At 31.3% G+C, this 16,234-nt stretch overlaps 1 protein-coding gene and 1 pseudogene across 1 annotated transcript; both read right to left on the bottom strand.

Annotated features, from left to right (window-relative positions):
* Positions 1–5,695: 5,695 nt before the first annotated feature.
* Positions 5,696–8,097, bottom strand: LOC127138468 (uncharacterized protein C12B10.15c). Its single transcript, XM_051064929.1, has 3 exons — positions 7,766–8,097; positions 7,507–7,673; positions 5,696–5,923 (listed from the first exon to the last, which is right to left on the bottom strand). The coding sequence occupies exons 1-3, from the start codon at positions 8,004–8,006 to the stop codon at positions 5,876–5,878; spliced, it is 456 nt and encodes a 151-aa protein (XP_050920886.1). The 5' UTR covers positions 8,007–8,097; the 3' UTR covers positions 5,696–5,875.
* A 4,069-nt stretch (positions 8,098–12,166) lies between these two features.
* Positions 12,167–12,725, bottom strand: LOC127135784 (50S ribosomal protein L3-1, chloroplastic-like; annotated as a pseudogene).
* Between the last annotated feature and the right edge of the window lie 3,509 nt (positions 12,726–16,234).

Here is a 16,234-nt window from a genome sequence, read left to right as displayed (position 1 = left end):
TAGTGTTTTTTCTTTCCTAAAATAAAATAAAAACACGATGTCGGTGGTGCTACATAGGTGACAAATGAAAAACACGTGAGAAAGTGAAAAGTGAGAAGAATAAGAAGTGATTAACAAGTGAGAAAGTGAAAAAAAGGTGAGAAGTGAGAAGACCGTGAGAGGTGAGAAACACGTGTGAAAGTGAGAAGAAGGTGAGAAATGAGAAACTCGTGAGAAAGTGAGAAGATGATGAGAAATGAGAAACACCTTAGAGTTTTCTGAGTTAGTGTAAATGTAATCTATAAATACTGATTTAAAAGAACATAAAATATATTTGTATTAATTTTCTATTGAGTTTAGTTTTTATTAAAAAAAATAGCAACAACTAAATTGTTTATATTTCATAAAAAAATAATAATGTATATTTTTAACATAATAAAAATTTATAAACATAAATTTTTTAGTGTAAAAGATAGTTGTATGTAATGGTATAGACAAAATAAACACATAAATTATTTTTTTATGAATCAATTGATCTTGAGTTAAAAATAATAATTAAAAAAATTAAAATGACAACTCTTATTTTTTAATTTTTTAAACTTTAAACATTTAAAAAGTTTAAATCACATTTGATATGTGTTTTATTTTTATTTTTATTTGATGGACTTTTTAATTTTATTTATTCTTTGATTTAATTATTTAATGTTCATTCATTTATAAATGTCAATAAAGAATTAAAGATATATTTGAATTTAAAAAATTATGAAAAATAAACAAATAAAAATAAAAATATAAGTAGAAAAGTAGAAAAGAAATAATAAAAGAATAAAAGAAAAAAAAATTAAGTGATAAAATAGAAAATATCAAACTATAAATTTGAAATTTTTTAAAACTTAATTTGTATTCACTTACAAAACATCTAACTTTATCAATTAAATATATATTTATAAGTTACTAAAAGATGGATTTAACGAGGTAATACCAAAAAAAAAAGTTGAATAATATAATAGAAACTCTTTCATTTCAAACTTAGAGAATCAACTTGTAAAAGTCAAATGAAGAATCTAAAAGGACAATAAAAGTTTTAAAATTCATTATTTTGATTGATTACCAAACTTGGGAGGGAAAATGTATATTTTTTTAATATATGTGTGATGGAAGGAAGAAGAAAATAAAAGGTAAAAAGAAAGTCGAAGAATCACCTTCAAGAAAGAAAAGAAAAGGAAGATGTTGGAGAGAATGATTATTCAAATTAATCAAAAGACATGTTAAAGAAGTGGGTGTAATGAAAAATGGTTTTTGTTAGGTGAAGGATCATCATCCTTAAAAGTGAAAGCGGTTTGATTCAATGAGAACTTATGAAAACATATTTTTTTCTTAACAACGAAATATTTTAAATATAATCTTTCTTAATAATACGTGGTGTCTTGTATTTTAATTGTATGTCTTAGTGCCGTAATGTGATTGAATAAGTGTTTTGATGGGTACGGTTTGAGATAAAAATTGGACTCATCCCTAATGGGTATTCACAAAAATTATTCACAACGGATAGAGTAAAAACGAACAAAATAGATAGCGTGAGAAATTATCCACTAAAATAAGTGGGTACGGGTGCGTCAACAAATATCTTAATATTCAGCCTACCTCGTACTCGCACAATATATATTTATATATTTTTATTTTTATTATTATGCACATGTTAATCTATTAATTTTATTAAATAAATCATTATTAAATTTCTATGCATTTTAATATAAATATTTATTTATGTCTTAACTCAACAATAACATTCTCATTTTTTTTAAATGTTGTTAAAAATTAAAATGACATGATAAATTATAATTGATAGATTATTTTTTATTAAAAATTCAGATAAACGGGTATGAAGATGGGTACTTAGGTATCCATAGGATACAAGTACGGGTGTAAATGTTGGTGCCCACGCGGGTATGAGCTTGAGTACGGAGACTTTTTCAAACTATGAATTTAGAAATGAGTATTATAATATCGTGCCCAAACTCTCATTCATATACGTATGCATCTTTATCTTCTTAGAATACCTATTATATCTTATGCGCATTTCATCTTCAAAATATCCTAATTTTTTCAAGCTTATTATTATTTTTTTAAAATAACAATTAAAAAACACAAAATCAATAGATGCGAATAAAACATATCAAATAAATCTACTGCTAATTAATTTATATATTTGTTTAGTTTAATATGCATACTAATTAATTTTTTCTTGGATGTTAACTTTGTTAGATATAATTAATTTCATACTAGTATAGTTTTATCTTTAGCATAGCGTAGCGGTAAATTCATGACAATTAAGCTATGGATAAACTTAACGTCAATAAAACCAGAGTCGTCACCGCGCTTTTATTGTTTCCAAAGGAAAAGGGAAAAATATGAACAAAACTCAAAGATAAGAAATTTTCAAATCAAAACTAATAAAAATGTCAGAGATTACAGGTAAGGGGGTTGGTTACCCAGAGGGATTGTGTTAGCATCCAAAGTGTCATAGGTACTCCTAGGGAGCCCTTTTATGTGTGTATGTGTTTTTGGTATAAAAGATGTTTGCAACAAATAGAGTGTGAGGATGAGAAAAGAATTCATTAATTATATTTTTGTGTTTGACAAGACCTTCGGACTTGTGCCTACGTACCAACATAAAAATGAGGGATCAAAACCTCGTAGTTCGTGGTAAAAATTTCAAAATGAGTGAATTGCTTTTAATCAAAAGTTAGATCAAAATAGGCACAAAGGGCCAAAGGGTGTGAATGTGTGATAGTTCTTTTTTGTCTTTTGAAATTTTAAGTCAATATGATTATATTTATTTACAAATTTGATATAAGAAAAGAGTTTAAAAATGCAATGGCATAAGGCTAAAGTTTCTAATTTGCAATAAAGTCTAAATTTTGAAATCACAAGCAAAGAAGATTTTTAAAAGAGGGGAGAGATTTTGAAATTTAAGATTACACTACAAAGAGACTTCTGCTCAAGCACACGTGCAAGAGGCTTCCGCTCAAGCACACATGCAGTAGACTTTCACTGCTCAAGCAAACTAGCAAGAGACTTCCACTACTCAAGCAAACTAGCAAGAAACTTCATATACTCTAAACAAATAGTTTAGGAGAATAAATAACAACTATACTTGATGTAAAATTAGAAGTATATAAGTGATACAACACACACAAAGATAATTAACCACTTAAGATTTCTAAGATATACAAAGATAAGAAATCTTAAGAACTTATGTAGTAAACAGATAAAAGCTTTAGCTTAAAGTTGTGCTCAGTGTTGTTCTTCTTTAGATGGTTTGTTCGTTATTAGATATTTGAGTTAACCTTCATTCAAATCTTCAACTCCTTTTTATAGAGGCAAAAAACGAGTCGTTGGAAGGTGACTTGCATAAGTGATCTTTGTTGAGAAGCATTTCCAAGAGAGACGTTGGAAGATGAATCTGATTAAGATCTTCATCCTTTCTGTAATTACTTTACCCACTGCGTCTTTCTTATACTAGGTATCTACCAATATTGATGGCAAAATTAAGAGGTCACATAAACTTTTCTTGAGCCATGCACTAAGAAACCCTAGTTGACTTTTTCCAAAAGTCTGGCTTTGACAAGATTAGTTTGCTTTGGAGATAGAGTACAGATTAGAAGCTGAGTATCGTTAGTTGAGGTCTTCAGAGTCTGAGCTGTCACTAGAAGTTGAGAGACCACGTTTAGATTCTGATCCTTCTGAATCTGAGTCCTTTAGCTTCTCTTCATATCCTTTTATCAGGGTAAATTCTAAGTTGAATTTTTAAGCTTATGATCATACATAATTGAACATATGTTAGTATACTTAATTGTTCTTTAAATACTTTGTTATCGTAAAAACCTAAGGGATATGAACAATTTTGTTCCAACATATTATGCCCAAAAAACTTAGGCTAACTACACTTCCACATGAGGGACTTAGTTTCCCCTCAGGCGGAATCATATCCAACTAATAACGCCTAAGAGGCGCGACCCATATCCCGCCCTAGAGTCAGGATCACCAGTCTTGCTTAAGATCTCGAAAGGAGTCTCTTCTAAGAAGTAGAATGCCTCTTCCGAGGGACTTTGTGTCCCATTAGCCAGGCCACACATCACGACGCCTAAAGAGGATGCGATCCCCCAAAACCCCTGACCTCCTGTTCGAGGAAACCATGACGAATTACTTGATATGAGATTTAGGTTTCCCAAGGAGGGCGATAAAACTCAAAAGAAAAACATAGGTTATCGGATACTCCCACGAGTTGTGATCTAAAACACTTTATCTTCTACCAAATGCCTCATGTTTGAGGGACTATACAGTGTTATAACAATAGAGAGTCTCACCTATGGCGATACCTCTATACGACCCAAAGATAGGCGACGAGTGAGTGTCTTCCAAGGGGCGGTATCCCCTCTCCCCGTGAAGTTTGCTGTCGTCTGTCATAGAAAATGTGGGATAAGGCGTTTCTTGGATATGGGGAATTCAAGGTCAATATCGACCCACATCTCCTTTAGAAATAGGCGTCCAACGGTCCACCATTCACTGGGTGGACAACGACCTTTTCCAAAAAATAATATACTCAATGGCCTCTATAAATATATCTCCCTTAAAAGGGAGAAGAGACAAACTCTATGTCATACACTCTCTCCACAATTAAAAGAGCACCACACTCGTTACTATCTTAACACAAACGACTAACCTAACCGTCCGCCTACAATATAGTAGTACCAACTAGGGATGTCAATTTTTATCTGTTAGCGGGGATCCCTGTGTGGATTATATGTACGAAGCTCTAAAGTCGGAGATTTTTTTTCCATGGGGACGGGGATGGAGGGAAAAGTTCCCCTGATTACATTTCGGGGCGAGGATCGGGGATGTACCCTTCGCCCGACGGATTCCCCGACCCCGACCATATTATTTAACTTTTATATATAATATATTATATAATATATAATTATATAATTTTGTATGTTTTTTAATAAAAATAATTAATATATTAGTGAATCATTTTATTATTTTCTTTCATTGTATAACATTGTTTCACTATCCATGTATCCAATCCTAAAAAAGTGCATCAATTACATACATCGTACACACCATATCCTCATCTTCTTTTCTCAAATCTCTATGTTTCCTCCATTCCTCCGCTCCTCTATTCTCATCATCATCACAGCAACACTCTTTTATTCATTGTATTTATGATAATTACTATTCAACTTCACGATACTTCAATTAGTAACCTATTTTTCATTTAATTAATAAATTACTGATTATAAAGGCATGTTAAACTAACAAATTCACAAGCTTCAAATTTTTTTCATGTTTTTATTTCAATTTATAGAAGTTAGAATATATTTAGAAAATATCTATAGTGCACAAAACTGAAAATTGAATTGAAAGTGCGTCAATATATTTACAATACAGCATTTTTTATTTATTTCATGAAAATAATTATGTTGACGAATTTTATTAAATAATGTGAAAAAGTTGAATTTGTTTAGAATATGATACTGATATAGGGAGTAGAAGAAAACAAGAGTGATCGCTCTTGAGACATTAACACTCGTTAAGAACCGATCGTAATCCATGTAATTTATGAGGTCTTCAGGCTCATCTTCACAGTGCCTCCACAATTATGATATCTTCCTCCTTCGGGAAAGCGGGACTAGACATGATATGCTATTGCCTATTAGAGATAGCAAGTTTTCCATCTATGATACAAATTGTATTCATACAGTGAAAACTGAAGAACAAACATGATAGTATAAAGGGGGAAATACATAAGAATTGCTGAAGACAGGGTACAGAAAAAGTATATAAATTACAGGAATAAATTAACTGTAAATACGAAGGCCGCAACATTATGCCTCTAGAGTGTGAAAGATGCTAACTCCTCAGGTGTGACAGGACTATGCAGCTGCATGTACAAGCAAATATCAAGTTAGGTAACGTCAACCAGCACAGAAATCAGATTGATGCAAACATAAGTCTTTGTTCTTATCAAGACTTGTTCTGTTTTACTTAAAACTTTGAATGGATTAACCGAATCAAAAGCAAATACATCAAGGGGCATATTTTTTGCAACCTCTCCTACCCAACAAGAATAGTCATGACTAAGTCCTAACCGAAGAGATCAAGCAGGCAACGCACAGACTACCCAGTTCCTGCTTCCTAACATGCAAGCAAAATGTCTAATAAAGAAATATAATAGAATTGAAAATTGGTAAAAGACCAAGATAAGTGTCTAGACAATGCCTTGAGGTAATTATCAGCCAAACACGCTCCAATTCAAAATATGAAGAACTGAGAGAGAATAGAGAAACTGTCTCTTACTTATAATATGACATTCATCAAGATGCATAATGTTGGGGATTCTAAGGAGTGCTGGAAGTGTCAATGGACTATATGTTCACAGTCCAAGAGACCTTGACAACATATATTCATCCAAAGCCTTAAAGTTTTGGGTGGATAGGTAGTGTCAAAGTCTCTTGGATCCTGAACGTTTGACACTTCCGACGCACTCCTCCGACTCTCCAACAAATAATACCCCATCAGGCCTCAACATTAACATAACTTTAACAAACAAAGTTACAAATAAACAAGATTTAGCCAAACACAATATATTTCAAGTGACAATGTGGCTGGTGCATGAAATATTCATCTTTGAATAGAAGTGAAAGTAACAGACAAATTCATGTGCACTGAACATGTGCTAAGAAAAAAAAAGCAAAGCTGAGAAATTCATCTGTTTGTTTATTTGTTTAAAACCTAGTATAAATAAAACTCAATTCTAATCAACAAGTCTAGTAAATAACTCACAATCATACTCACTTCCAACAAAATTGAGTTCAGAGTAAGTTCAACTTCTAAAAAAAGTGATTTTTCTCTTCCTTTTGAAAGTGTTGTTTATGGTTGAACTGACTTTAGTTAAAAGTGAACTTAAGATAAAATGATTTATGTTTGGGTACATTCATCTGGAAAAGTGACTTAACTTAAACTACAATTTTGCTTGCAAAAATCATGTTTGAAGGCAAAATCTACAAATCGTAGATCAAGTTAAAATAACTAGGAACGTATGAAGCACAAACACATATACAAATACAATACAGGACATGATACCCCAACACTAACACGAATACAATACATGATACCCCGACACTAACACGAATACAATACAGGACATGATACCCCGACACTAACACGAATACAATACAGGACATGATACCCCGACACTAACACGTCAACATCGGTAACAATTTGAATGAATTAATAATTTAAATAAACTAAATATAATCACAAATGTCGGTGACAGACAATGGCATGCCAGTTCTACAGAGCTAGGAACTCCCAAACATTCAAAACTAATTTTAAGTCTTCACAAAGGTGAAGCCAAAATATGCACATATTTCAACTCCTAGATAACAAACAATGACTAATGAAGTATGCAATAGTTAGTGAGATGGAACTGAAATGCAGAAGAAATAGTGAGAAACAACTTACAGCTTCAGCAACAGATATCCAACGAAAAGCACGGAAGAAATCATCATTCTGCGAAGGAACGCAATCGTGATTCCAATACGTAATATCCTTAAACGTTGCACTGCTCTCCCACGAATCAGAACTTTCATCAGATTTACTTGACGAATTTTTCTTTCCCAAAACAAAACCTACAGAATATAGAAATCATCATAATCATATTCAGAAAGAAGATTTCAAAAAAAAGTTTAACGGAAAGAAAGAGAGAAGATGAGATACGAACCAGAGTAGTTATGAGGAAGTTGAAGTGTAGTTCCTTCGAGTAACCTTCCTCTAAAATGCGATTGCTGTAATTGTAAACCGTCTTCTCCGACGACGCCGGTAGGTTTAGGTTTGAAATAGTGAGAAACTTCGGTGGGGCCGTCGTGCTTGATGCAGCAGGGAAGTAGATGAACACGGCCGCTCAGACTCTCGACACCGTCTTGCTTTAGATCTATCTTCGTCGCCGCCGCGCCTTTTTCCATCTCTCTCGCCGTCGCGCCTTTTTCCACTCTGCAAATTTTTCCCTCCTCCCAAATTATTTCTAAAATCTCTTTTTAATTTGTTTAATGACGTGTTTTTTCGAGGAGGGAAAATTTTTAAGAAATAGAAAACCAAAACTATCTTTTCAAATTATTTTATATTCTAAATAACACAATACAATAAATACAATAGAAAATAGAGAAAATATGAAATACACCGAGAATCTAAAATAATTTTTTTATTAGCGCGTTACATATTCTTTTCCATTCCACTTGCATGTTTATTACTGTTTTTTAATTTTTTTTCTTAATGCTTTTATAAAATAATTCTTTTGTAATAATTTTTTCTTAATGTTTTTTCCACTTATTACATGCGTATTGTCTCAATATTGTAATTAATGGAATAGTTATTTTGTTAATGCTTTTGTAAATATTTTTTTTAATGATTTTTCACTTATTACAAGCATATTTTAAGAAACAGGAAATGATTTTCACAATGAGGTGCAAACATTTCCGAAAAAAAGTTATTTTTTAGTAACGGGATAATATTTTTTAGGTGTTGAATAATTCAAGTTTTGAGGAAAAAATTAAAGAGGAATTGTTAAACAATTGACTTCTTCCTAACAAGTATTTATAGATGTTATTTATCGAATTTTGAAGCGCGCAAAAGAAACGAGGGATGTTTCTCATATGAAAACAGAAAATTATGGTCGGAAGAGAGTTGAATTAGATATTGAGAAAATATATAGTCTATTGTTACTTAAACGTAGTCCTATTTGATCTCTAGCATTTTCCTTAGAAACTAGTCCGAGAAAAATAGAAGAGTATTTAAAAAAATGTGTTTTGCGTCGACATTCAAGTGCACTAAAACCTCATATAACAGAAAATAATATGAAAGCTCGTCTTAGATTTTTTGCTTGTCCATGCTTGAAGAAAGTAGCATTCTATATGATCCAAAGTTTCGGTCAATGTACAATGTTGTGCATATAGATGAAAAATAGTTCTATATGACACACAAATAAGAATTATTATCTTCTTTCAAATGAGGATGAACCATATCGTTCTTGCAAGAAAAAAATTCATCATGAAAGTTATGTTTTTAGTTGCGGTGGCAAGGCCTAGATTTGATAACGAAGGTAATGAAACATGGTCGAGAAAAACTGGAGTGTTTCTTCTAGTTGATAAAGTACCCGCAAAAGATCAAGTGTTAATAGACCATCGAGGACACTTGAAACAAAACCGATTACTTCCATCATTAAGGAAGTTAGTCGAATGTTTTTAATAAACAAAGTTTTACCAGCCATCAAAGAAAAATGACCACGAGAACGTGTATCAAAAACAATTTATATACAACAAGATAATGTATTGTGTCATGTTTCTATAAACGATGAGGAATTTATATTTGAAATCCGTTTGATATGTCAACCACCTAATTCTCCTGATTTAAATATTTTAGATTTAGATTTTTTCCCAACCATTCAAGCATTGCAACAAAAGAATGTGACGAAGAGAGTTGATAAATTTATTCAAGTCGTGTAAAATTTCTATGATACTTTCTCTAGCATGGAGTCGAACAAAATATTTCTCACACTGCAATCATGTATGATTGAAATAATGAAAGTCTGAGGATCAAATAATTACAAAATTCCTCATATAAAAAAAGATGTGATGCTTCGACAGACTATTTTGCTACTCAATTAAATTGTGAAAGGAAGTTAGTTGAGGAAATTATCAAATGCTTACAAAATTAACAGTATTTACATTTGCAATATTTAAGTTTTTAACGATATTGTCGTAAGGCATTTAAAATTTTATAAGATTTTAAATATTAAAAATATTTTATTTATCATTTGCACTTTAGTCTTATTAATATTTTATTTATCAATATATACGTGAAACAGGATTGAAACACTCATTTCATAATAGTAGTTCAGCTTCAGTAAGCAATAACAATAACAAAAAAAAACATTCAACTCCAAAACCTTTGTTAAAACATTCGGTTCCAATAAGAAACAATAATGAACAAAACAAAACATAAACTAAATTGTGGCTTTGCTTTCATATTATAACACGCCTACAATTAAAAATATATGTAGATTTTTATGTAGATTTTTTTGCATATCATCAACCACTTTCTTTATCTCTTCATTATTTTTCCTCTTTAGCTCATTTTCAACCTCATATCCAAAATTCAGCTTCGCATTACAAACATCTTCAACCTCATGTTCAAAATCAAATATCTCATTAGCAACACCTTCAACCTCATGTCCAAAATCAAGCATCTCATTAGCAACAGCGTCAACCTCATGTCCAACATCGTGGTGAGAGTTCATTTCTCCCTCAAAGTCATTTTGATGGAAGCCATCCACTCCATCTTCTTCAAATGAATCTTAAACAACACAAAGTAGTAGATCTTATGAATCAAATTCAATTCATAAATCAGAAGATGATATTTCTTCTTTCATTTTTGTGGGAAAAAATGAATTATACCGATAGAAGTACGAATAGTAACTTCTCTTTTATAAATAAACACAATAGTAAAGTAGAGTTAATGATATTATACACCACCCATTTTTCAATGAATATTAACCGATCATATTAATTGTTAATAATAAAATCTTAAGCATTTCAATCGTTTTCAAAAAATTATGCTTATTTATAGAGTCTGCACATTAATTACATCTTAAAAACGGACTCACTTAATACAAAGAGTATATTTGGTATAAATATCATTAACTTTGAGATAAAAAATTATTTTTCTTATATTTTGGTACAACTAAAATAATCAAATTTTGCTTATAATATGAGACGAAGGGAGTATTAATGGTTAGTGACTTTTATTAACTCTTTCTTTTTACTCTTTCAATTCCAAGTTATAAGTCATTTTTTAAAATAAAATTGTCCCAAATTACAAGTCTTCTTACCATTTCAATGCCACATTAATGATATTTTCCCAATATAGCATCTATCATTTATTACTATTTCTTCTTTCAATTATTTAAATTTCTCTTTCATAGGCAATAAATGAAAGACACATGTTCTTACTAAAAAATACTAAAAGGTTGACTTCTTTGTTCTAAGTCAATGAGAGCTTAAAATGAATGATTGGGGATATCTGTTATATGTATTTATCTTGTTTTTTTTTCTCATCCTTTATCCTCCAAACATCCTCCTATTTATAGGTCTCCATCTCCTTCTCTCCCCATTTTGCTGGACTCTCCATATCCTTCATAAATTCATCTAACAATAATGTCTGACGCCCTTATAATTTCTATGTAACATCCGCATATTCACTAATTATAACTCTCTGTCATAATGTATCACCTTGTAACTGTTTCTTATTACCCTTCAAATGGCATGCTTACATTGTCATCGGACTCGACTTGTACTAATTAGACCATTCTTGGCTTTATGGGAGGCCGGCTCCTCCTTACTTACTCGAATATCTTAACCGGATCTCGATTAGTAGGTCTCTTGTCCTAGTCGGATTCCGATTAGTAGATGACAACTCGGTTATCCGGTCTGCTAACTCTACCATACTCGATTTGTCATGCCAACTCGACTTCAAAGAATCCATATACTCAAATAGGCTTCGTCAATCTCATACCTTGATTGGCCAACTAATTTTGGGATGTATGACACTATTGTAAAATCAAACATGATTTTTTCATTTTCATACAACAATATTTATGTTTCTTAATTTGCATGAAAGACCCAAAATATATTATAATTTGGAACAAATGGAGTAGTTGGAAAGACACATGTTAACTATGTTAGATTATATTGTTATCATCTTAACTTTTTGTGTGTGTGCGATGGATGGAGCCCTAATACTTTAAAACAGATTTTGGAGATGTTTTAGAGAAAAAATGTTTTCATACTGGTTGAAAAGGGTTCCTATGATTTTAATTGGTCTATGCTATTCAACATTTATTTATTGTAGGTTTAAATGTTGTTTTGGTCCCCCTCCATTTTGATAATTTTTTAATCCCCATTTAAAAAAATCAGTTTTATGGTCCCCTATCAGATTCCATGATTTTTAGTGCCCCCATGACAAAACAATCTTTTTTGCTAAGTTGGCATGTGATTCTATGATGTGGCATTTTATAACTTTTTCCACATCATTAAAATACATGAAATATTATTTAAAGTAATAATAATAACTAAAACAATGAGAAATTAAATAAAAAAGTAAGAAATGAAATTGCAAAGCCTTGGAAACCCTTGCCAATGGTGGTGTCAGTGATATCAACAAGATCACCCTCTTTGAAAAGTTTCTCAAAGACAAGGCGCTGATTAGGTTGAAATCCTTCAAAATTTTGAAGACAAAACTCCTAAAGATGACGCAAAGGAATGGTTCCAGCCTTTTCAAGATGATCCATTTCGAGTTTGGCCAATTTCCTGTCCCTAACCCTACAATAACTGATCTGGACAACGTTGTAACCGATAGTGGCTTCGGCTTTGTTCTGAGTGACAATGTTGCCTTCTTTGAAACCGACAATGGTACCAGGAACAACTTCTATGTTAAGTTCAAAATAACTCGCCATTTCGAGTTTCGTACCCATGAATCCAACGTCATCCTCTAAACTCATGAAAACCACTCCTCTTTTTGGTCTATCATGTTGCTGCAATTGAGAATGAAAGTGAAGTAGAATGCGAGGAGGAGGGTAATAAACATGAGGGTTTAAAATTATTATTCAAATTCGTGTATTTTAATGACATGGCAAAAGCTAAAAAATGCCACATCATAGGTTCACATGCCAACTGAGCAAAATAGTATGTTTTGTTACGGGGGACGACAAAAAACATTGAATCTAATACTAAGGGACCATAAAAGTGATTTTTTTTAAATATGGACTAAAAAGTTATCAAAATGGATATAGGGGGACCAAAACTGTATTTAAGTCTTTATTGTATCTAATGTTATGCTCCATGGAAGACTTATTTGTTTTTGCTCTAGTGAATCCTGTATTTTTATAATGATCTATAAGATTAGAAACACCATGCATATGCAAATAAAGGTTACAAAGAGAATATATAATAAGACATAAATAGACTAAACTACTCATATCTCAACTATAAATAAAGACTCATTATATATTATCTAACATCTTCACTCAAACTCATAATGTACTAACATGAAATATTTAGAGTTTTCCAAATAAAAAATAAAAATTTAAATCCACTTTTGGTCCCCCTAGTTTGATATTTTTTAACTTTTAATTCTTCCATTTTAAAAATTAGTTTTTTGGTCTCTTAACTTAATTTCCTTGGAATTTTCATGGTCCCCGTCTAGTTTTATATATATATGACGTCCTTGTTAATGACGTGACACTGCTACATTAACAACACGTTAGACTTTATATCATTTTTAATTAAAATTAATTTTTTTATTTTATAAATTATTAATAACTTTTATAATATAATATTAAAGGAATTTAAATATGAAAATTATTGAAAAGAAATTTTTGGACCAAAAGTCCATTAGCTACTGCAATAGTCTAATACTTTAAGGCCCATTGTCACTCTATTCTACTTAAGCAATACCTCATGTATTTAAAGCTTTATAAACTCATACATTGGAAAAAAAATTGATTTGAGACTTGTTTAAGAGTAACATTTGCATCAACTTCAATAAACAATATACATTTCTCATTACAATCCACCATAAGCTTTAATGTTGTTTATTGGCCATGTCAAGCACAACATCATTGTCACAACATTACTTTCCAGTTTAAGAAACTAAGAAATCACTATCTCAATATTATGTTGCTCATTTATGAACAAAAAAGGCATAAATGTCATTAGGTGTCTGCATATAAATGCCAAATAGATATTTAGAATAAGAATAAATGTTACTGACATATTCAAGATGTAAAATGCAAGTTTTATCTAGTAAGCATGTGAGGAAATTAGAATTAATCTTAATAATTCAAACAACTTCTAGTGTGGTTCTTTGACTATCACCATGGTTCTAGAACACATTAGTAGAATACTCTTCAATAGCTATTAAGTGAGCGTAAGTCTAGATATCCTGAAAAATATCTAGTGCAAACCTAAGGAGAGAGGCTAAAAAGATGCAACAAAAGAGTATAAGGATTGTATAGAGCTTAAAATGGAATAAACACAATGGAAGATCATATGTATCGATGCTTAGGCATCCCAAACATAAAAAATATACTTCACACATAGTATTTAATAAGTCAAACCTGGCATAGCGACTTGTGTCCATGTCTTCTTTTTTCTTAGCCGATGAGGTAATCCTTTTCCTTTCATTATATACATGTTAGCTTAGAATTTTTAGTTGGTAAAAGTCAATTGAATTATGGATTACGAAAATGCTAAGTATTGGCATTGATTGACACAAGTCGACAAGAATGGGTTCGTCGACTGGAGTGTTTTGACTAGCATCTTAAACCGTGATTTGGAAGAATCTCAAGAGCAAAATAAAAAGAAGAGAAAGAAGAGTGTAGAAGGAACAACGAAGAATAAAGAGCAAAGAATTGAAAGATTTACCTGGTAATTTCTCCGCTTTGGTAATGACTAGAGAGTTATCAATTTGCATATCTCAATTTCACACATTGATAACTTATTTTGTTGTTGATTCTTGCTTGCATTTTATTTGTACTCCTTTAATCGTGTTTTTCGTTATTGAATCACTGAGATTTGGTAGATTTTGAAATTTAGGGTTTTATCTCTGTTTTGTCAGATTGTTTGGTTTAGAGGAGGGATTAAGAGATTTAGAGTTTATTTTTGAACTCAGGGGATCTTAAAACCCTATGAGGGAGTTGTCTATCTAACCCCGATGGTAATTTCTCCGCTTTGGTAATGACTAGAGAGTTATCAATTTGCATATCTCAATTTCACACATTGATAACTTATTTTGTTGTTGATTCTTGCTTGCATTTTATTTGTACTTCTTTAATCGTGTTTTTCGTTATTGAATCACTGAGATTTGGTAGATTTTGAAATTTAGGGTTTTATCTCTGTTTTGTCAGATTGTTTGGTTTAGAGGAGGGATTAAGAGATTTAGAGTTTATTTTTGAACTCAGGGGATCTTAAAACCCTATGAGGGAGTTGTTTATCTAACCCCGATGGTAATTTCTCCGCTTTGGTAATGACTAGAGAGTTATCAATTTGCATATCTCAATTTCACACATTGATAACTTATTTTGTTGTTGATTCTTGCTTGCATTTTATTTGTACTTCTTTAATCGTGTTTTTCGTTATTGAATCACTGAGATTTGGTAGATTTTGAAATTTAGGGTTTTATCTCTGTTTTGTCAGATTGTTTGGTTTAGAGGAGGGATTAAGAGGTCTAGAGTTTACTTTTGAACTAAGAGGATCTTAAAACCCTATGAGGGAGTTGTTTATCTAACCCCGATGGCGGCGGCGCCGCGACGTTCATGAGCACCATCGTCTGGCTCATGAACGTCACCGCCTATCCTTCGCATCTTCATTGTTTTTTGGGCAGGGATTGTTGTTGTTCTTGAGGTGAAAGAAGAGAGGTGGGAGACTTTGTTCTAAGAAGAGAGATAAATTTATTTCTGAAATGAATACTCTCTCTCATTTGAGTTAATGTACCTTTCTTTTTGTCCATTGATCTGCGCTAAGTGGCACCGCCTGATGCTTCCATCTGGTTGACTATGTTGAGTCAACCAGTATTCTAATGAAGCACTTACCCACCATAATCTCGCGAACGTGCGCGCTCATAAGCCTTAGATTTTATATGACTTGCAAGTAAGTTAATTCCGCGCCCCTGGTTGAGTCAACAAGGTTGAGTCAACACGGTTGACTCCTAATGTGGGCTTGAAAGACCATTAGACCTACACCCATCATTCTTGCACCCTTCATTTTGCTTTTGGTACCCCTTTAACTGGGCTTCCTAGCCCATATATACTTTCTTATTTATTCTTTTTTATTCTTTTGCATTTTTTTATTATTTTATGAATATTTATATTTTTGAGTTTTGTATATATATATATATATATATATATATATATATATATATATATATATATATATATATATATATATATATATATATATATATATATATATATATTAATTTTTATTTTTTTATTTTTCTCTTTTAAGTGTGTATAGATATTTTGTAAATTTTTTATTTTATTTTTTATTAATTATTTAAAATCATGTCTAATTAAAAAATATAAAAAAAAGAAACCTATTTAAAAAAGATAATTATTTTTAATCTTTCCTCTTATTTTTAA

The sequence above is a fragment of the Lathyrus oleraceus genome, chromosome 4, assembly GCF_024323335.1.
Source record: "Lathyrus oleraceus cultivar Zhongwan6 chromosome 4, CAAS_Psat_ZW6_1.0, whole genome shotgun sequence".
Taxonomy (NCBI): Eukaryota; Viridiplantae; Streptophyta; class Magnoliopsida; order Fabales; family Fabaceae; genus Lathyrus; species Lathyrus oleraceus.
This window is presented reverse-complemented; position numbering and strand designations above follow the sequence as displayed.

Coding starts and splice junctions, on each gene's coding strand:
- LOC127138468 (XM_051064929.1), bottom strand. CDS start 8,006: ATGGAAAAAGGCGCGGCGGCGACGAAGATAGATCTAAAGCAAGACGGT. Junction 7,674..7,765: donor ACTTCCTCATAACTACTCTG/GTTCGTATCTCA, acceptor TATATTCTGTAG/GTTTTGTTTTGGGAAAGAAA. Junction 5,924..7,506: donor GGATATCTGTTGCTGAAGCT/GTAAGTTGTTTC, acceptor TTGTACATGCAG/CTGCATAGTCCTGTCACACC.